Source organism: Typopeltis vanoorti, chromosome 11 (assembly GCF_054136105.1).
Source record: "Typopeltis vanoorti isolate ZY-2024b chromosome 11, IOZ_Tvanoo_1.0, whole genome shotgun sequence".
In the NCBI taxonomy this organism is placed as follows: Eukaryota; Metazoa; Arthropoda; class Arachnida; order Uropygi; family Thelyphonidae; genus Typopeltis; species Typopeltis vanoorti.
Window position 1 is genome coordinate 123913063 of NC_143559.1, and position 23702 is coordinate 123936764.

Genomic DNA, 23702 nt, shown 5'->3' on the forward strand with positions numbered 1-23702 from the left:
CAATGGAACACTTCACAAATCTTGAAATTTTCATGGAACACCTTGGTTTTTTGTAATATATTAATAATTAATTATGGCATAATCATAAAGAGTATTAGTACACTTATGTATATGGTGTGACATGTTGACAAATATAAAATTACATTTAAATCAGTTACCAATCACTGGACTAATGAAATCTTGTAGCATATTGTAGTTTCCTCAGGCCAACATCATTAAATTAATTTGTGCTGATTTTCATTGACATATCCCATTCTGATCACCAAAAATTTATAATATTATTATATAAGTTATATTATAAGACTTTTTCCTGTGTGCTGGTAGTTTTCCTCTCCTTTTGTACATCCCGGAGATCGCTTTGTGGGCTGGAGGTGATGAATCACTATCTGTTGCATCACAAACACCTTTAATAAGAGATTTCTTAACACCAAAATTAAATAAAGTCCCTTGTCTCTTATTCATATTAAAATTTCAATCTGTAGGCCTATTACTTTTAAAAAATCATGGCACTACGGTTTCGAAACAAGCACTTTCACCCTACAATACGAACTTGTGAAGAAAGTATTCAGTATTACTAGATTTGAGAACCGGATACAGACTACCTTGATCTTCAATTTCAGTGGAAAAATATTCTTTATACTTCCTTGCTGATTGATCACTAACATTTGCAACACAATGTTTTTTCGTTCAGTTTTGAGAACAGAGGATACGCTGCCCATTGTAGTAATCGGCTTGCAGGCAATTTTTATGACCAGTGATAAACAGCAGTATTCCCTTTCCCAAATTATTTCCATGTTTAAAAATACATGGCTTGGTCACTGACATCACAGAACACTTATTCACTTTCCACAGAACACAATTTGGAAAACCCTGCTATAATGTATGGAATAGCTATGGTTTTATTATAATCTGTATTATAAAAATACATGGCTTGGTCACTGACATCACAGAACACTTATTCACTTTCCACAGAACACAATTTGGAAAACCCTGCTATAATGTATGGAATAGCTATGGTTTTATTATAATCTGTATTATATACATTTTTCGATGAAGTTTTATCATCATAACACTAATTATGGGTATAGACCATACTGGTCTGTTCCGGTCTCATAATCCATCCAATGTCCTTTTTTGAGGTCTACCCTGCCTATGAAGTTTAATGAAGAACTTTATTGATGGTAATTTTGCTGTAGCCATTATTTATAAATGTATTGCTAATAATCTGGAATTCTTGTTTAAGAGCTTGTTCATTAGAGTGAATTGTTATGGCTCTGTTTTTGAGGGTGTTAATGACTCAAAGTGCTTGTGAAGAGTGGTGATAAGAGTTAGCATGTATATATTGGCCGATTGTGTAGGGTTGTGGTTGAGAGTGAAGGATAGACTGCCTGAAAGAAAAAGTGTGATCAGTATATCCAGGAAAGGAAGCGAGTTTTAATTTTCAATTTCAATAGTATGCACTCATGTTGTTTGTTCAGGTGTCTGAGAAAGGTGTTTAAAGTTTCAGCCATGTGGCCAGATAATAAAAACATAGTCAATATATCTTAAGCAAAACTGTAGGTTTTAAAGTAACGGAATCTAGAGCATGTTGTTCAAAAGCTTCCATATGAAAGTTAGCAATTGGGGGGGGGGGATAGCATTGAGCTCATGGCTGTACCCTCTTTTCATTGGTAAAAATTATTTTGCAACACAAAATAACTAGAACATAGTACATGGGCAAAGAGAGTAGTAATATTGGGTAACAATTTGTTCTCTAAGAGAAGAATTGTGTCATTGATCAGGATTTTTGTGAAAAGGGAAGAAACGTCAAAACTGATTAATAAATCATCTCTGCTGAACATTATGTTTTAATTTTGTTTACGAAGTGTTGTGTGTTCTTTATATGGGGGGGGGGGGGGAGATGACCCACCAACTCCTTGAGTGTTGATGCTAATTTCTTGGCTAGGTAATAATTAGGACTGTCTATACTTTCAAGTATCAGCCGAGGTGGAAGGTTATGTTTGTGTACTTTGGGAACCTCATATTCTGGGAGAGTGGGCATAATTGGATAACAGTTTTTTGAACAGTGTCCGATGGCCAAGAAGTGACAGACTTAAGTAATTTAACAGTTTTCTTCTTAATCCTATTATTCAGATCAGGGGTCTTCGACGCATGGCCAGCAGGCTACCTGTTACCCATGGAGCTCTTTGAAGTGGCCTGCCGGCCATTTTGAAAAAATAACCACTTAACATTAAAACGTGATTAAATAAAAAATAATTTCAATAAAGCCCACGGGCCAATAAGCTATACTTCGGTATTTAGAATTGTAAGATGCTTTCCATATTCAAAAGGAACGCTGTGCATCTGATACTTTACATAAAATCCTATAAAAATAAATATTAACCACATCGCAGTCAATATGGATAAAATACACCACTCCTCTACACTTCGTATCCATCATATATTTCAATGTAACATCAATGATATTACAATTTTAATATGCACTTCGCAACTATGGTAACCTGGACGCATATATGTCTTGGTCGGCTGGGTGGTTAAATAGACATGCTTCTTCAGCCATCTACCAGCGCCATGTGGTACTTAAGTACTAGTACTAACGGTGCAGGCAGATGGCTGAAGCAGTAGTTCGTTAGAGTGCGCTGTCTAGTGCCTTCCAGATACATCTCGAAGGTTCTCAATACTTCATTATTTTCATATAAATACAAGAGGATCTCATCCACAGTCAGTCAGTCAGTCAGTCAGTCAGTCATGGACAGTGTGAAAGATTCGTCTATAAGTATACGCAGGTTCGTCGTGTTGGCAATAGCCTATATATTGTGGCTTTATATTGCAAAACTTTTTTCATTAGTGTGAGACATATTAACCATTACATGGCCATTTTGTATCAATTTTTTGGGTTCATCTTCCATTTCTATGGCATCTACGAGTAAAAAGCGTAAATCAAATGATTCTTAAAACTAAGAACTTTTATTGTTAAAAGACCATAAGATTTAATGATTACAAATACAAAGAGCCAAGAGGTTTCACTAGTCACTGTCTAGCATTTTCAAGGCTGTACTGGTGTGAAAACAAATGCATCAAGTTACATGAAAACATACACTTTAGTAACTGCTAGGCCGTTACATTTGATAATTCGTGTTTGATGGTGTGCATGCGTTCGAATGCTTCAGTCAGAATCCGGTACATGACCGCATGTTGTGTAGTTTTTCACATATTGTAGTTCTGTTGAGCTGAGAGAATTGATGAGATATTTCCATATGTCTTTAAGAATAGCACCTTGATTTCTATTTAAATTATTACCTGTGCATAGCACCACTGCTGCTGCTTTGAAAGTTCTGTGTCTGTAGTCATTCTCGATGTAAGGCATAGAACTGTTTTTCCAATCTATGTGATTTGATGTTGAGAAATGATGAGCTAAACCAGATGTGATGATTCTATTGTGATTGACATCCCCAACATGTTCCTTCTGTCTTATTTCAAAACTTCAAGAAGTCTGTCCAATGTAAGAAAGGCCATACGTGTATGGAATTTCATATACTGCAGGAATTTGAAGAAAGGTACCTCATCTTTAGGTGATTTTAAGACTTGTCTGATCATGGTAGTTGGTTTAAAAACTATTCTGATGTTATGAGCTTTTAACATTCTCGCCAATTTTGTGGATACTGAATTAATATATGGAATGACAGCTGTGGACACATATGGGGACTCCGTTCCACATTGTTGGAGTTGTCTTTAAAAAGCAATTTGTTTAAAATGTTAGAAGGGTATCCATTCAGAGATAGAGTGTTAGCTATTTGTGACAGGTCTCTGTGTACATCTCCTTCTTTCGAAATAGACCTTAAGGCTCTATTACGGAGCATATGAATGATGCTGTGTTTTTGTGATCTATGATGGTTAGACGAATAATGTAGATATCCCTGTATCTGTGGGTTTCTTGTAAATGGACAGTTAGACATTGTTATCTTCTCTCCTCACCAGTATGTCAAGAAAGGGTAGTTCTTTGTTCTTCTCCAGTTCCACAGTGAATTTGATCTTATTATGTAGTGAGTTGATTTTATTAAGAAACACGAGAAAGTTTTCCAAGGTATCCTTCCAGATGATGAACACGTCATCGACATATCTCCACCAAATCGACGGTTAGGTGAAATGGTGGAAAAAATATCTTTTTCAAGTTTTTCCATAAATAGGTCTGCACATGGTGGTGAGAGGGGGGCTACCCATGGCTAGACCTTCCGATTATTTGTATACTATGTTATTTACTTTGAAGAAATTTGATTTCAGGCAATGATGAAACAACTGGGTGATGTCCTGAGGGAAGAGATCTTTTAGAATGTTGACCACCTCTACGACCAGTACATTAGTGAATAAGGACACTACATCTAAACTACCATAATGCCCGTTTGTGATATTTTGATCCTTTTGATTTTTTCCACAAATTGTTGAGAGTTTTTAATGTAGATCTCTGTCTAATTTTTCCTTTCATTAAATTTGCCAGATGTTTTGCTAGTAAGTATGTAGGTGAGGATCTTCTACTATTGGACGAAGTGGTACATTTTCTTTATGAATCTTCGGTGCCCCAAAAAGGCATGGAGTAATAGGGTGTAAGGATTTAAGTTGTTTTTTTAGTTCATCCGACCAACCGGTCATATTGCGGATAAGGGCGTTAGTCTCCATATGATTACTCATGATTGGATTTTTATCTAAGACCTGGTAAGTGAACTGTCTGCTAGTAACATGTTAATCTTATTAAAGTAATCTTTCGAGTTGAGAATGACTGTTGAATTTCCTTTGTCTGCTTTGGTTATTATAATGTCTTTGTTGTTACGTAAATTGCAGATTGCTTTCTTATCATATGAAGTAGTATTAGGTATTGGTGGTTTTTCTCAGGCAAGAATAATTGTACTATTGAATCTAATAGTATCTGCTGTAGCCTCTGGAAGATGATAAAGACTTTTTTCTATCCCACATATGAAATCCATTTTAGGAATAAAATTCCTTAAAAAGGGTTTTAACTTTGCTATCACCCCGAATTTTATTCCTAAATGGATTTCATAATATGTGGGATAGAAAAAAGTCTTTATCATCTTCCAGAGGCTACAGCAAATACTATCAAATTTAACTTCAGTTCACAAGTCCGTTATTATAATAGCAGTGTTTTTATGGTTTTTAATTTGCTTTAAGTGTTACCATACCTGAAGAAGTCATTTTTGATTAAACATGTGTGTGCCATTAAATTAACTTATCTATTTCTCGGTTTCAGTCAGTCATAAAAAGATGAACATACCCAATCACCGAGTCAACTTAACTACTGATTATATATAAATATACGCACACACACTCCAGATGATGACCCCTCATATGAAAGTCGAAACATCAAGTGATTATTTTGGTTTATATTAAACTGAAGTTTTAACATAACAAGGTAACTGTTTCCTTAATTTTTAATAGTGAATGCTGATCACCATTCAACTATGAAGGAAAGAATGAGATTATACTAATTTGGTGGAATATAAGGGTTGAATAACCATTTTGAGTACTGTTTGATCTTTTGTTTTAATTTCCACTTTCTTAGCATAAGGAGGATTTTTAGATGTTATTGTGAGTTTGTTTGTTTGTTTGTTTGCTTGCTTGCTTGCTTTCTGGTTTAATGGTGCAAAACAGATATGATCACGCTATATGAGTACACAATGGACTTACATAAGAGGCATATAGAGGTCTAAAAATCTGCATATAGAAACAAATGAAAGATGTCTTACCAGTATACAAGATAATAAATAGATAAAACAAGGTAAAAAAAAAGTGCAGGGAAAAAAAATGTAAAAGACTTTTTACACCTGTTTTCTAAAATGTAGAAAGCAGGTGTAAAAAGGAGTATAAAAAGTGTAAAAAAAATTCATAAAACATTCATTAGAAAATTTGGAAACCTAATTGAACACTAAATTAAACTAATAAATACATAATTTACATATGATGATATACATTGATACTAAATAAAAATTAAAAAATGTGTGACAATTGGTGAATCTGATCAAATCTGTCTGAGTATCTAGGGATCAGACAGATCATGAAAGTGACTAAAATACTAACTGATCTTGTTGGTGAAAAGAGAGCAGTGGATTAAAATATGAAAGTTGGTTAGTTCAGTGTCACACAACTCACACAAAGCATGTATAACTCTAAAATAGAGGAGCATGTAAGATGACTATGACCTATACAGACTTGAACAAGAACTACTACATCTTTACAGTCCAGGTGTAAACTGAATGGCCACAATTTAATTTTCTTATTATTATAAGGGGACCTCCATCGAGTCCGAAGACCCACTGCGGGAGACCCAATCTATCACACCTCTCCTTGAATCCATTAACAGACAAAGACTGGCAACCCATTCTACTCATTCACAACTCTCCTAATGAAAACTATTCCTCACACTACAGACACCTCCATGGAGTCCAAAGACTCATTGCAGGAGACCCAATCTACCACACTTCTCCTTGAATCCATTAACAGAAAAAGCACTCACAACTGACTCTGTTAACCCATTCCATTCAATTCACAACTCTCCAACAAAAAATCTACTTCTCACACCTCACACTAACCGCACCTTTATTCAACTTCAGGGATGACCTGGAAGCTGAGATCTGGTCCCTCTAGACAAGCACTGAAACATTTCCTCTGCATCAATCTTGTAAAACCTTTTAAACAACTTAAATGTTTTTATCATATCCCCTCTTTTTCTCCTATCAACCAACTTCTATAATCCACACAACCTCAATTTAACCTCATAAGGAAACATTCCACAGTTCACCCACCATCTTGGTCACTCATCTCTGAATTCTCTCCACTGCTTCCTCATCCCCAAAAAATTCAGGGAATCAGATGAGCACATTAATCCAGATGTGGGTGTATCAAGGCCTTATAAAGAATAACAACTTCCTTATCTCTGCTTATTAATGTGTTCTTCAATAGCCAAGTAATCTTATGGGCTGCCTTTGCAATCTTAGCATTGTTTCCTCTAAACTTTAACTCTCTGTTGTTGTGTCCTAATTTATGATTTTTATTCTATCTAGTTATTTCCCCTTTATCTATGTTCAACTATTATCTACGCACGAGATATCACCAAAATTTTTACTAATACTTAAGTTAATTCTCCCCTTAGTATCCCTAATATTTGTATTATGCTGCACCTTTTGGGACATTTAGTTTAAGATATTATATACAAAAACAAGGAGAAAGAACTAAAATATGTCTGAAAGTGAAACTATGTTGCAGTCGTGACACTTTATCTCGTTTCTTAACACATTAATTTCCCACATGATTAGGTTCGTAATTTTTCAAGTGGTGCACTGGACAGAAATTTCAGACAACTATTTTATCATTGGACAAAAGGTTTATTAAATTCCTTAACATGGTATAATTCAAATATTAGTTATTACTCAATTCAATGCTATACTAAATATTTACAAACTGACATTAGCTTATCATAAATAATTAAGCTATGATCCTATAATAGGTATTACGGTCATGCCGCCATACACATTCAACACATAAATTCATTTGACACGGATATATAAGATTAATTCACACTATTTAACCATCCAAACTTAAGTAGATTAACTAAAACCATTTACTGCACTGACACATAACTATGACATTTAAACTTTCTTATACAATATATTAGACATGCAAAATTCTCAGGACACTTAATTACTCATATAATATTAACATTAGTAAGCTTACTTTCATTATATTCTGTCATATACTAAAGTCCTAGTATTGTTTTCTTGGTCACTTCAACAGTTCAGTATTAGAATAATGATAACTAATACAGACGAATCTTAGTTAACACGAGATATATTTTACAGTAGCTTTCTTTCTTGAATTTTCCATATGGACCTCTACCTTTTTCTGATCGAACTATCTTGGTATAACCTCTCCAATAATCTGTTTCTCCTATGTTCCTTTTGGAATTGAACTATGCTTATGTGGTCTTAACCTCTTGTAACTTAGGACACACTTCGAATCATCTATATAACGGCTGTACAACTCGTGACGTGGACATCGATTTCTTTACTTCTTTCCCTTTTTTGTAGTTGACACTGGAGTTTGAAACACAAAGAATATACTTTCTTTTCTTTGACTATATGGCATTCCTCACTTCTTACATAGGAAGTACGGAATCGAAATCCCGCTCACTTTCGTTTTCCGTGTTGTGACGACGGAGATATGACCCCTATCTCGCCACTCAAGAAAACACCATGAAATCCATACGAAAGAGCTCGCGAAGAACTCTCCTGGAACAGAACCAAAACCAAAAGCCAAAAAGAGTCTCCCCTTCCGGGGGGGTTCTAACCCTTTTATACACTCTCTCCTAACGGCACCTTCTCTAACTTCTTTTCTCCGTCCCCCCCCCCTTTTTTTTGACTTGACTTTACCGACAAATTAGGGTGGCGTTTTTCTGCCAAATGTCATTTGATCAGCAAGCCCCTAACGATTTCTCAATCTGGGTATTGACCCTAAGCGATTTTCTGTTGTTTTTCTTGTGCTAGCCTCTAACTTAATCCCCTTTCAAAATTTCTCTATGAATTTACTTAATATTATAATCTCTAGCCTCTCACATACCATCTTTTATGACTAATCCTTTTCTGTCTTATTTAGTTAAATTTTCTCATTTATACCATATTACAACATTAATATATTCTTTCTTTTTTGTTAGTTAGTTTAACAAACACCTTTATATTTTATATATTTTATTGGATGCAAAAATATTTCTTTTTCTTTTAAATTATTCATCTATTATCTTTTATGCAGCGTTTTTAATTTATTTATTCTTCATGTTACACCATGATAGTTGAGAATTCTACATTCTTAAGATATCAGGTGTAACACTGTCTACCACCATCCCTAAATCTCTAGCTTCAATTGAAACTTCCTGGAGTACAGTGCCATCAATACGATACACGGATTGTAATCTATTTATCCCAATATGCATAACTTCATATTTCTCGGCATTAAACTGACACACATTAACTTTTGCCCATACTGACAGCCTATTTAAATAGTCCTGCAAGCTCTCTCCACATCGCCTTCATTAACTATTACTCTACCTAATTTTGCATCATCATCAGTAAAACAAATGAATATTTCCTTTCAGGTTATTTTCTATATCATTTATGTACAAATTAAACAGCAATGGTTCCAGAAATGAATCCTGCAGCGCACACCACTAGTCACCTGTTTTCGCCTCGATTCTATCCCTCCATATACCACTTTTTGATATCTGTCCAGCAGCTGCCCTCTTATCCACTGAGGCTTCATTATTTAAGGCTTGATTCGATGAAGCTTATTACTGATCTCACTCTGTTCCATGATACCACTGGAATAAAAGGTTGCATCTGATAATCTGCCAGTAGGTGCTGTAGCATACTAACATATGGCAAAAGCTTGAGAAGTGAGTCAACCTAGCTGCAGCATCTGCAGCCTTGTTTCCCTTAATCCCAATGTGGTTTGGAATTCAACAGAAGTGTACATCGAAGTGTATATTCCATACTGAGAAGCTATCTGCTCCCACTAGAATAAATAACAGAAGTAGAAAATTTGGGTATCCTGCAAAAAAGCTACTGGTACGAATGACATGGTGGAAGTGCAATGTTGTCTACCAAAGATATAGAGCTTGTAAAAGAGCTTTTGTTCATGAATGAAGTCATAAGGCAGTCTTGATGGGTGTTTTACAGATTTTCCAATCTTTTTTCACACAAAAAAGATTGACCACATGGGAAGGACTGTCAGGGCTTTTAGTATTATAGAGTTTAAGAGAGAAAACTGTTGGCATCAAAGAACAAATGTAGTTCATTTGCCCCAACACACAGACTAAAAATCAATGAAATGCAAAATGATCCAGATGATATTCTTATGGCTTGTTTGCGAATAGGATGAAACCATTGTAGAGTACACTATGGGAGAAACATAGATTTGGGACACATAATCAAGTTTTCATCTAAGAAGTGCAATGTACAATTGAGATAAAAACATCTATCAGCACCTAAAGAGAAGGAGATAGGGTGCAAAGGATGTTCATTGTTTTAAGGCACTTATCTTGCAACTTATGTTGTATGAGGCAGGAAACTAGTTTCTTGTTGAATATCAGCCAAGTTGCACTAGATGCTAAGTTCTTGTGAAAGAGCTTGGCATCTAGTGCAACTGGGATTAATGTTTGTCTTAGTCTTTGTCCACGTCACCCATCTCTAGAAAATGGCATGGAAAAATATGGCGAATCGCAAGTGTTTGCACTTGATATCTCCAAAACATTTGACTGGATCTGGCACAAAGGCTTACTAAGCAAACTACCATCGTTTGGTATGTCCTATCATTTGGTCTGTTTTCCTGCCTCACAGGACTTCTGTAGTTGGATTGCAGCTTTCTCTCTGGAAGCACACTATGGATCCTTATCCTCTCACCATTCAACTAATTCAGAGTTCCAAAAGTTTCTGTCCTCTCACCAACCCTCTTCCTGCTATATATGACCTACTACACATGAACTCATTACACAGTTTTGCAGATGACAGCACATTGCACTCCTCCCTTTCATTTGATAAATCTTACTCTACACAACTCACCTCAACCTACTGAACATCAACCACCACTGCCCTCAATTCTGATCTCCAAGCCATTCATCCTCCAATGGGATAAAGATAACCTCATTAATTTCAGTGCTAATAAAACCCAGTTCTGTCTTTTTCCATACAAAAAAAAAAAAAAAGAAAGAAAGAAAGAAACCATTTTCTTCCATTATTACTTTTGACAACACACAAATTTCCAGACAAGATGAGATTTCTCTTCTTGGAATTACCCTAACATCAAGCCTCTCCTGGCATAAACACATCATAACCATTGCATCCTCAGCTTCTAAAAAACTAGGAATTCTCTGTTGCACAAGATGTTACTTCATCCTTGAACAGCTGTTAGCTTTATACAAATCACAAACCTGCCCAGCTATTAAATACTGCTTTCACATGGGTGGGTCCCCTAAAAGATACCTCAAAATGCTTGACTCAACATAGAGGAAAGCAATTAGACTTATTAATGACCCATCTCTTACCAACTCACTTCCGCAGAGACGTTTGGTTTCTGCATTATGTGTATTCTAAAAAAAAATATAGGAAATGTTCGTCTGAAATAGAATTAATAATTCCCCCACTTAGTACTAAGCTTGTTGGAACACATGCAGCTGCTGCTCAACATCCATTCACGGTGCACCTTGAAACCCACAGAACAAGTTTCTTTTCCTCCTCCATCACTGTATTGGGGAACAGTCTTCCCCTTATTGTGTTCACAAGGAATACAATATACAGTCTTTTATATCAAATGTAAACAAGTTCCTTCTTTCCCAACCCACATACGGTACTAATGTAATATAGGTTGATCAACCAACCTCTCATATATTAGCTCAACATAAAAAGTTTAAGTACTCATTTGGAGAGATGTTCAATGGCTTGCTGTAGCTGTCTTTCTATGACTTTCATATTACATGAATTACAGAAGATGATAAATTCATCTGCATAGAGGACACTACTTGTAGGAAGTTGTTTTATTGAGATAACCTTGAGTGCAAAAACCATAACACTTAAAACTGAACTTTGTATGATTTCCTACTCTTGGGTATACAGTCAGGAGAGATCCACTGCTACTCAGACTTGGAAGATTCAATTGGATAAAAATTTCTTGATGAAAAGAAGATTTGTCTGGGATTAAAATTGTGTAGATCTTTCAATATTTCAAATCTCCAAGTGGTGTCACATGCTTTCTACATATTAAAGAAAACCAATACTGAGTGCCTGTGTTGTCACAAGCACTTAGCAGATCATAAAATGAACAAATTCAAAGACATTTTTAAAAGTGCCTGCCAGTGGAAATTATAAAGGACTGAAGGCATCATACAGTATCTCTCTTAATATCGCAAAGAAAGGAAAATAACATACCATTGATGAGGAGATCATCATACCAGCCATTAAAGATGTAATTGAAACTGCTATGAAGAAAGACTCTCGACCTGTTTTAAAATGTAAGTGCAAGGACAGTGAGCTGGCATACTGATGAGATGGCCAATGACGTGGAGAAAACTTTGGGGTCAGAGCTTCAACATTGCGAGTTTTCCATCCAACTCGATGAGTCAACATTCGGTAGTTCAAATATTCTCATGGCATATGCAAGGTGTAATAGTCAAATCCTAAAGTGCATTGTTGACGAGTTTTTGTTTGCCAACTACCTTAAAGCTGATGCAAAAAGTAAGACAATTTTGTGATGCCTAGAGAATTATTTGAAGAAACTTAATGTTCCCCTTGAAAATATTACTGCAGTAGCTACCAATGGTGCACCATCAATGACTGGCGTTACAGAGGATTTACATTCTTACTCAAGAAAAAGGTTCTCGATGTGTATATTGTTCACTGTGTATTACACAGAAATCATCTTGTAGCAAAGAATCTAAGTGGCGAACTGCATGCTGCCTTAAAAGTGTGTATCAGGTCAGTGAATAAAATTAAAGAGTATCCTCTGAATTCGTGACTGTTTGCAATGTTGTATGAAAAAAAAAAATGATGAAACCTTTAACCAACTTCTTTTGCACACGGAGGTAAGGTGGTTGTTAAGAGGTGATTCCCTGAAAAGACTTGTTGACTTGTATGACTCCACTGTCGAGTTGCTTACGGATGCAGGCCAATCAATATGTGATGAGTTAAAAAAGTGTAAAAATCATCTTTTCTATTTGGCAGACCTATATTCAAAATTTAACAAAATACAGAAACATCTGCAAGGTAAAGATGTTACAATTATTCAAGCCCGAATAATCCTAATAGGTTTACAAGCTAAAACAGGCATATTAAATCTTCCTTGGCATGTAAAGATTACAGGTATTTTAAGGTCACAAATTCTATGTCACAGTCTGAAATAAAATTTCAGACTGTGACCTAGAGATATACATAAATCACCTAGAAAAATTAAAGGAAGACTTTAAAGTACGTTTAGAGGACTTGGAGAAAATGCAAGTATCTGAATGGATCGTTACACCATTTGATTTGGAAATAGAAAATGCAGACATTGAATTTGACTTACAAGAGCTCAATGATATGTGTGTGGATCATGAAGCTAAATCTTTGTTTAAAAAATAAAGCCTCAGTGACTATTGGAGCAACAAATACTAATAATAAATACCCCAAGCTTTATGCAGCAGTTGAACCCCTTCTTGCTTGCATTCCCAAGAACCTGGAAGAGAGTGTGGTGACTTAAGGCTAAAACTCACCAATATCCAACCAAATATTGATGCAATGGCTACTATTCAAACACATCCTTCTCATTAACCATTCCAAGTAAATTAATAAAATGTGAGTAAATTTTTAATGTTCTTTATAAATTTCTTTAAGTATTTTCTTTAAATATTTATTATCAAGAAGCAGTAATGAAGTAAAAGTGTGATGGAATTATTTTTAAATTGAGAAATTTATTCATTTATTTAACATTGGAATCGATGAGGGATCAATTGTCTAAAAGGTTTGCTGACCCCTGGTCTAGACCATGGGTCCAAACAGCAAACATCGTTAACATAGTGCAGCCAAGCTTCTTATTTAAACGTGGCTATGCTGAGTTTGTGATTTTAAAAATGTCCCATATAAAAGTTAGCCAGAGAAAGAGGGTAACCCATAGCAGTCCCATCAAACTGTTTGTATATTTTTTCTTTCCATAAGAAATAACCTGGTTATTTCTTATGTCTGAATGTTCAATTATGTCTGAAGAGAAATGTAGCTTGATGAGGTAAAAGGTCTGTCAAAGGTACATTAGTGAATAGTGAAGTATCCTCAAAATACTTACTCACTGAGCCAGAGCTATTAGTTCATATGACAGGCCTTGAAACTGAGCTCGGGAACCTTTGCAACACCTTTTTAGCTGATGGCTACTGCTATAAACAGCGAAACCATTCCTAACACGTATGTTAAGGGTACATCAGAAAAAATAGTGATGTTTCTTTGCAAATATGATCTCCATACCACTTTCAAACCTTTTATTCAACTAGCAACTTTTATACATTCTCCTAAAGATTGACTACAACCTCTTGAACATCTGGGAGTGTATAAAGTTCCTTGTGCCTGCAAGTTAGCCTACTTTAGACATACACCTTGAAATACATAAAAATTACATCCAAGATCATCTGTATGGCAAGTTGGGATTGGAATCCCATGTGCTGGATACTGCTTCATATCAGATCAGAGAGAGGAAAATATCTTTTTTTAGAATTACCATCAGCTCTAAAGCACTCTCCTAACCACAACAAGTATGGTTGCATTAATTTACCAAAGATCTGGGAGACAATCATTTTAAGACATGATACCCTAACTTCTCTAAATTAACTTTATAGTTATCCAACCCATAGAGGGCACCATGTAAGGTCATTAGTTCTGTTGTCAGTTACAATTTAAATTATTTTTCTCAATTACACAGTTTGGTGCTATGTACTTATCACAGTTATAATTGTGCTCTGATGATGCTGGTTAGAAAACCAGGAAATATTAGTGAGTTTAAAAAACATTTTTTTCCTCTGATGGTAGTAGTAGAATTTTATAGTAGAATATTATGGATCCTCAATACCTATACCTAAACCTTTCAATATGTACTTGGATAAAGGATTAAACAAGAATATAATTTCTTGGCATCTTTAGTTTAATCCTGAAAGATCAGTTGCAGGAGGAAGGTAGATGTAGCATATTGTTATCAGAGTTCCGATTGCGTGTCAGATGACAACTGCCTGTATGTTCTTATTAAGTGGAACTTGATAGAAGAGGGTATGGCTGCCCACTAGGATGACAACTCCTTCCCAGGCAGACTTATTATTGTCCTGTCCTTATGAACGGTAGTTACATTTTGTAATGCCAGATCATCAACAGGCATCAGGTATGTTTCCTTCAAGCAGAGGCATATTGGCATATACAGGGTGTTCGGGATAAATTTGACATATTTATAATTAATTATATTTTTCCGTAAGTTACATGTATTAACACACACTTCTCTTCATTTAAAAGTTTGGACCCTTCTTCATTTATATACAAGATGTCAGAAAGGATGGATAGCTGGAACCCACCTGAATCATGGAAGAGAATAACTTGTATCATGATGATTCGTGCCCACCATCAAAATAAGGATATTACGACTGCTGCCCAATGCTCCCTGAATACAGTAAAAACAATCAGGCATGAACTAGAGACTTGCAATGGTGACTATGAGGATGTAGCAAGAAGAAAGATCCCTAGCAGACGATCTGATTGCGTTCGTACAGCAGAATTCCTCGCAAATCTGCAGGAACAGGTGTTGAAGAACCCTGGCATTGGAATTCGGGCTTTGTTCGTGGAGTTGCTAACTGTAGTCAAGCCCTGGATAACAAGGGTAGCCAATGGTAGGCCGTATGTATGGCAGCAGGATTCGGCCCCTTGCCACACCTCTGGGAAAAGTCAAAAATGGTTGTCTGAAAATTTCTACGACTTCACCAGTCCAAATGTTTGGCCTCCAAACTCCCCAGACCTTAACCCCATGGATTATTTTGTATGGGGCGCAGTTGAAAAAGACACCAATCGCACTTCGAGTAATACAAAAGCCCAGTTAATGGATAAAATTAAAACAGTTTTTGCGGCCCTTCCCAGGGAGACTGTAGCATCAGCTTGTTCGAGGTTCCGAAGCAGAATTGAAGCTGTGATCGATGCTAATGGTGGTTATTTTGAGTAAATCTTGTTGATAGTATTGTAATTAACTCTGCCTGTAATGTTTTTTTGTCAATTCATTAAATTTAATAGATACAAAGAAGATTTTCTTTTTCCTTACGAAACTGTCAAATTTATCCCGAACACCCTGTACTTCTGCAACAGAGCTTTGATTTTGTTGATGTTTTGTAATAATTCATAATTCTCCTATAGGAATGTTCATCCTATTTCTTTTTGTTGAAATCATCTGGCTTCCTATGTTGAGAGGTTTTGTTTTCATTTGTCTTGGATTTTTTTTTTTCTTTTTTGAGAATTGTGGACAGCCAATGTCCATCATTTCTTCATCTGAAAAAAATATCCAAGACTTCATCATAATAAAGTCTCTCCAGGGAACTAGATATATTAACTGTTTTATCTTTTTGTGTGTGTGTCTGGGGGGGGGGGGGGGTATCCATGCAATCTATTAAAAGGCCATTTACTAAAGGGTCTGGAGGCATGTCTTTGTTCCTCTGTGGTGTATGTGCATAATTTTTTTAGTAAGAGAATTTTCAAGTAGTGAGACCATTTCTGTGATGTCCTCAGAAGTAAGTCTATATCGATTTTTCTTTTTCACTCTAAGGAGATAGTGAGCAAGTTATATTCTTCAGGAATATTGTAGATGTTGAAAGGCAAGAACTACATGAAGTGTCAATGACCCTATTTAACACTATCATCAGAACTTTCTTTACATCTACCTTTCTGGTGTAAGTAGGTCAAATGTTGTTTCTACTGTTGTGGTATACTGCCTCTTTGTCACATAATAATAGGTAATCAATTGCTGTTTTATCTCCTTCCACCTTTGGGATGCTTGGAATTATGCCAAGTGGTCTCCATCATAGAGCATTTCAGTGTTTTGCTCTTACAGTCCTTATTCTCATGATCTTTACTGTTACCTTTGGGAGAGATATCAGGACCATGACAGACAGTTTGAGAAGACCATATTTCTGACATTTAAAGCAGTGCAAAGGGTTCAGGATATAGATCTTATTGGACAGCTGAGATAACCTGCTTTGGAAAATGTTGATGGTTTTGGCGTGTTGAAAGTAAGAAAGATATTCCTGGTGGGAACCAGGTACCTCGTCCTATATATGCAGATTCTTCTTATGGCTGCCTCTAATTCCTTATGAGGCAGAAACATTCATCACATCTAGAAAGAGCATGTGAAAATATGCATTCCAACTGTTCAAGTTGCAACAAATACACTCAGAAATAAAATGCTAGGGCTATCATAAACACAACATTAGCGGTGAGACTTTTCTAACATACCATAACGAAAGAGAGTCGAAGGACTGCTGATTTTTACAAGAAAGACACCAAGTAAATGACTTCAGCTGCGACACTTCCAGATTTATCCCGATGAGTAGGATCAAGGCATTACATGCACCATCAGGACTCCCTCCCCTCCAAACCCAATGTTAATAGATCACGCTTTATAATAAATAAAAATAACACTAACATAATCGAGTCCCAGTGGTCTACAGTAAAATAAAATATTCAAGAAGCATAAAAAATAGGAAGACAATATCAGAGGAAGAATGAAAACAGACTGCACTATCACTGATCATCAGAAGTTAACCATTACCAGAATCAGGTGCTCTCAACATGAAAGGGAGGCTTGCTTTTAACTCTAGAGTATTTCCATCACCCATGTATGCAAGAATAGGTAATTTGTAATAACAATAAAAGCATCTGATATTGTTAGTTTTATATAGGTCTGGAATAGAGAATTGGAATAGACTGGAGAGATAGAAGACAAAATAAAAAATTGTACACCAACTAAAAAATAAACAAACAGGAAAATAAAGCAATTGCAGAAGTAAAGAAAGGTGTAAGTCAAGGTTGTGCATTGTCACCCTTACTTTTCAGCATGTATATAGGGAATGCAATGAAATTAATAAGAGAAGAATGAACAGGATAACTATAGGTGGAGTGCAAATACATATACACTTTGCTGATGATATAGCTGCATTACATAAAAATGAACAGAATTTAAAACATTATCTAGGATGGATGTTTTATCTGATTATGGACTTATAAATGCAGTAAAAAACTAAAATAATGGTGGGCGATTCAAAGAAACAAACTAATCTACGTCAAATAGTGGTTAGAGGTAAAAATATTGAACAAATAAAATCTTTCACATATCCTAAAATATGTGTTAGAGGAACTATTTTCAAGTAGTTGGAATATGTAAGTTGGAAATACAAAGAAGTTCTATGGGAAAAGAAATAATAAAAAAGAGAGAGAGAGAGAGAGATCATTTATTATAAGTAAGTTAAGTAAAGAAATATAGAAGAGATTTATAAAAACAATTGTTTCGAATCTTGCCATAAAACCTGTTACAACTTCTGCATATCCCATGCTTCCAAAGAACTGTACAAGCCTGGTTCCATTAGTAACGCTGTGTATAGCAGCATTCACGTGTTTATCAGTAGAGAGAGATGTCTAGTTGTATGGGTTAATATGCAGTGGGGAGATATGAGAACAGATTAGCTGTAATAGCACTTCACAAGGTTGGAATGCAGCCAACTTTTATGTTCAACATATTAAAAACACTTTGGGATCAGTAGGACGTTTGTGTATCAGACTAATAACTGTTACAACGATACAGAAGACGTATCTGACTGCCAAAGAACAGATCGATCACACTGCATTAGGATATAACAGCTTGTGAGGGCTGTGAAGGCACACCTCTGCCATAATCCTGTGAGAATGCAGAAAGTGATGTAGCAAGAGATAAATGTTTTGCAGAGAGCGATGCCATGTGGTGAGAGTTTATCATCGTTCTATTGGACACTTCCTAATGCCACGGCTTACGTGGCAGAGGGCAACAGAATCAAAAGGCACCTCTCTGGCAGTATGCAAACAACAGACACAGAGATATCTTCACAGATAAGAAAATTTTCATGATGAGTTGTTTAATTGCTAAAATGATTGAGTATATGTCCTGAATGGTCACACAGCACATGCCATAGTACACAGAATTCAGAGAGGTTGTCAGTGATGGTGTGGTAATGATGGGGGAAGTCTATGTATTGGGAGAGGGGGAGGTTGGCAGAGGGTTTTGATCCATTTCTGCAAGAAAGAGATCAAAACCTCTGTCAAAGTGTACCAAAACTGTGCGATACAGCACCTGTACAACACTTTGTTTCGCTGTAGGCAGTGGACCTTCCAACAGGACTCAGCCCTGCACACAAGAATGGTTGAAAGAGAAGGTTACCCAACTACATATCACCAACTGACTGGATATCTGGAAGTCCCAACTTGAATCCGTTGGACTTAAAATTGTGGTTTGAGCTTGAGAGAGTAGCCTGTAAGAAATGACACCCCAGCATTGCAAGACTGAAAGTGGATTTGGAAGACAGCATTTCTGTTGGATATTGTGCGTGCTGCAGCTACCAATATTTGGCCTCACAGAATTCGGGTGGGCATGAAGGCAAAATGGGAACATTTCAATCATTGAGTGCCGCTATATGCACATTATACCTATGATTTGTATGTGCTGAAAGCTGTAAATGATTTACTGATAGATTAAAAGGTATGTGTGTGGTGCTTAAGTTGGAACAATATTTATGGCTAAACCAGGTATGGTTGTATTGTGGGACTTGGACTATAACAGCAGATGAATTATAACAAATGCTTTAACTCAAAGAATTAAAGCATTTGTTCAAGCTGCAACAAGATGGAGAGTACTGTGACAAGTAATCCAGAAAGGAAAAAAAGAAAAAACAATGAAGACATTTTATGTGAAATAAAAGAATGCCGAGTATTGAAAAAGACAATCATAAAAAGAAAGATGAAATTCCTGGACATGTATGGATATGTAACAAATGGATTATAAACTTATTAGTAGAGAAGATGGATGGCCAAAATGTACATTTTTAGAGGAAAACTGAAAATAGGATGACCTGGAAGAGGAAACTCTCCATTGTGACGGAAATTGTCCCCAGAATGATGAGGATAATGGTTAGGCAAAGGCCCAGACTGAGTGTGCATTTTCTGTGTAATATACATTATTAAACATGAATAAACAATAGTTACACATTTTATCATTTATATCTGACTTTCTTTTCTGACAGTTTACAAGCATATATCAACTTTTCATATTTTCTGAAGACTGATAATTTTTTTTTCCAGTGTCACAGAACAGTACCAGGCAGAGAACCACACTTTGGGAAATGCTTTTCTTAGGCATTAAGTATTTGTAAATATAGTGATAATGAAATTATTTACATTTTCAGAATTTTTGCCAGTTTTTTTTAACTAAATCTCTTAATGCCTGTGGCTGGAATCTATTGCACAGATTGACTGTTTTGTTTTTTCTAACAGATAATAATAGATGGCACTTTGTGTAATCCTCTCGAAAATAACAAAAAACGTCATCAATAGGCAACTTCTCCACTACTTAGAGGCCCACCAATTAATCAACATACACCATATGGACTCTGCCATTCAAGATCCACAGCTGACCTCATACCTTACATTACCTGCAACTGCACAATGCCATTGCCATCCTTTAGTCTTCCTGCCACACTGTAATTGAACAGCCAGCTTGCTCTCTGGTCATTCTCTGGGAGTCATGGTAGATGGCTTCTCTCTTCGAGCTTCACTACCAATGTTGAAGTGCCTCAAGGCTATCTGCTCTCTTTCTTCTGTACATATATGACGTATGCACAATAACCACTAATCCACAGATCTACTCTCTTGATATCATTTGACATCCTAGGCTACAAAATCATCTACAATTAGTGCCTTAAACATTGATCTACATACTATCCTTAAATGAGGCTAGGCCAATCTTGGCATGTTCAATACCACCAAAACATAGTCTTCCCTTTTCTTTTGCAAAAGAGGTCTCAGCTCATCTCCCTACACTTACCCTCAGTAATGCACAAATCACTAGACAAGATCAGATCTCTCTCTCTCTCTCTCTCTCTGCTTAGACTAATGCTAACCTCAAGTCTCACCTAGCATCATCTCCCTACCCTTACCCTCAGTAATGCACAAATCACTAGAGAAGATCAGATCTCTCTCTCGCTCTCTCTCTCTCTCTCTCTCTCTCTCTGCTTAGACTAATGCTAACCTCAAGTCTCACCTAGCATCATCTCCCTACCCTTACCCTCAGTAATGCACAAATCACTAGAGAAGATCACATCTCTCTCTCTCTCTCTCTGCTTAGACTAACGCTAACCTCAAGTCTCACCTGGCATGAACACATCACACCAATCACTTCTTCATCATCGAAAAAATTATGAATTCTCTTTCATTCAAGAAGCTACTCTACACCCAATCATTTCCTTAAAGCCATTCAGAGGAGAGAAATTCAGCTCACAGATGATCCCTCTCTTAGAGATTCACTTCAACCTCCATCTCAGAGACATAGTGGTTCACAACTGTGTTTATTCTACAGGTACTTCAATGAACATTGCTCTGCTGAACTGGCAACCATCATTTCTCTACTTTCTGTTGCACGTGTTAACACAAAAGCAGCAGCTACCCAGTAACCTTTTACTGTGCAACTGCAAACATCAAACCTGATTCTCCTCTCCCTCTTTTACAATAAAGTTCTATCTCAGTCTTGCATCTGCACCCAACACATGGCACTGATGTGCTCATAAGTCATTTGACCTCTCAGGTATGGATCAATATAAAAAAAGATAGTATGATTAGGCTAAAAACTTCATCGTGGTTATTAAATTTACAAATAGGTAGTATCCAATCTGTCTTTCCCAGTTTCATCTCATCACACATAAATTCCATTGGCATTATCAGCCCAATCAGAGTTTATTAGCACTCATGAGTCATTTTTGTTAATTGATAAATCTATTATTATTCTTTCTAGGTAGCTAAACAAAATCAACATATGAAACCCAAAGGTAATCGGAGAATCTTACACATTCACAGTGTAATGTCATACCATGCTCTGTGAACAAAGCATAAGGCAAATTTGTGTAAAAATAATAATGAATGAATGTTGTAATAGATTTCACGGTATGATATGAACACAGATAAGAAAATAACTATTTATTAACTTAGAAGCTAATATTTCGCTGGTATTATATCCAGCATCTTCAGAGCACACAACACAAAGTTTGTTACAAAAGCAAGACAACCACAATCCAGTGTAACAGTGGGGCTAGTATAAGTAATTGCAGTGTGCAACACAAGACTAAAGTCCTAATATGGCGTGCCATAGCGAAAGTGTCGGATATATTTTTTGTGTTCATTGAGGTGGATATCCAAGTTCTTCCTGTCTGTCCGTAGTAGGCTTGATAGCAAGAACAGGGCACTTCATAGACTCCTGGATGTGATAAAGGAGTGCATTTGTCCTTAGGTGAATGGATGAGAGTTGCTAATTTTACATAAGGTTTGAATACTGTGCGTAGTTGGGGTTTGTTAAGCACCCTAGATATCTTTTCAGATGTGCCTTTAATGTATGGGATGGTGATAGTTTTTGTTGTAGTCTTTTGTGGTAGATAGAGGGGATTTCTAGGTAGCATTTAGTATGTTATCTATCTTATAGGAATTATAACCATTGGTTAAGAAGGTGTGATGTAGGTGAGAAAGTTCAGCAGTGAGAGCAATGTCATTGGAACAGATTGCTACTATAGCTCTATGGGTTAGTGTTTTTAAGATATTATATTGTTGAAATTAGCTATCAACACAGAGTGGCTGTGTTGTAACAAACTTTGTGTTGTGTGCTCTGAAGATGCTGGATATAATACCAGCAAAATATTAGCTTCTAAGTTAATAAATAGTTATTTTCTTATCTATCTGTGTTCATATCATACCGTGAAATCTATTACAACATGTCTGACAAACACATAAGCCTATCCACGAGTAATGAATGAATGATTTGGGTTTATAAACATGCTTAGGAAAAAATAAAGAAATAAAGTGAAGGTTTAATTTTAAAAAATACAATGTATGAGATTCAAGTTTTCTGTAGTAATTTTATCTCGAGTTTACCATTAACTTTCTGTGGATGAGAACATATCACTGTGGGTTTTAAATACTTCATCCTTTATAAAACATGCAATGCGAAATCAATCTAAAATCAAGAGGAGTCAGAAGACTCCTCTATAAAATATTACCTTTTTTTGAGTAAAAATTATAATGTGTAATATGATATGAAGTTACTTACATTTAGCATTAGCATGGGATCTGCATGAACAAGTCGCACCATCCAGAGAAGTAAATTTTTGTAACTAAGAACTTCCTCAGATGATTTTTCTTTAAATTTCAGTGTACCACCCTTCTCTTTAAGTGTTAAGCTCTATATATGTAAAAACAGTAAATTAATAAGTTTACTTACTAGAATGAAATCTAGTATATCAAAAATATGTATCATGATTAATTTTGCTTTATATCATATCAGTCATGTGGTATTAAAATGGAATATTAATCATAATTTTACATGCATCTAAAAACTTTTTCAAAAGCTATCTTTCTTTAATCATATTCCAAAGATTTAAGGTTTCCTTTTAGAAATTATATTTTGTATGGCAAACTATACAGTTGATATCAAAGCTTAAAAGAAGTAAACAATTTCAACTTTTATTTTTTGTTTCCTGAAAATGCCAACATTTAGCTAATGCATTACATGAAAACAAAAATGTGACTGATCTTGTATAATTCCATATAAACTACATATTTATATCAAATTTTCTGATAATATCTGCATTTACCTAAGATTATCTAATCTAAAAGTCAAAAAAAGTGACTTATCTGATCAAGTAATACTTTGGTTGAAAATTTAACATCATAGCAACAAAATACTGTTTTGGATCCAGAATACCAGATACAACTTGTAGTAACCATATATCATATTAAATGATATATCACATAATATATATAATGTATAATATGACTTATAATTAGCAGTGAGCTATGGAAATTTTAACAAAGGGCTCGCATCATTCG

At 35.7% G+C, this 23702-nt stretch overlaps 1 protein-coding gene across 1 annotated transcript in view; it reads right to left on the bottom strand.

Annotated features, from left to right (window-relative positions):
• Nf1 (neurofibromin 1) overlaps positions 1-23702 on the bottom strand; it is a 1119557-nt gene that overhangs the window by 833936 nt on the left and 261919 nt on the right. Inside the window, exon 14 of the mRNA XM_090400295.1 lies at positions 22924-23055. Within this exon, the coding sequence (XP_090256421.1) occupies positions 22924-23055 (132 nt within the window). The remainder of the gene's footprint in view (positions 1-22923; positions 23056-23702) is intronic.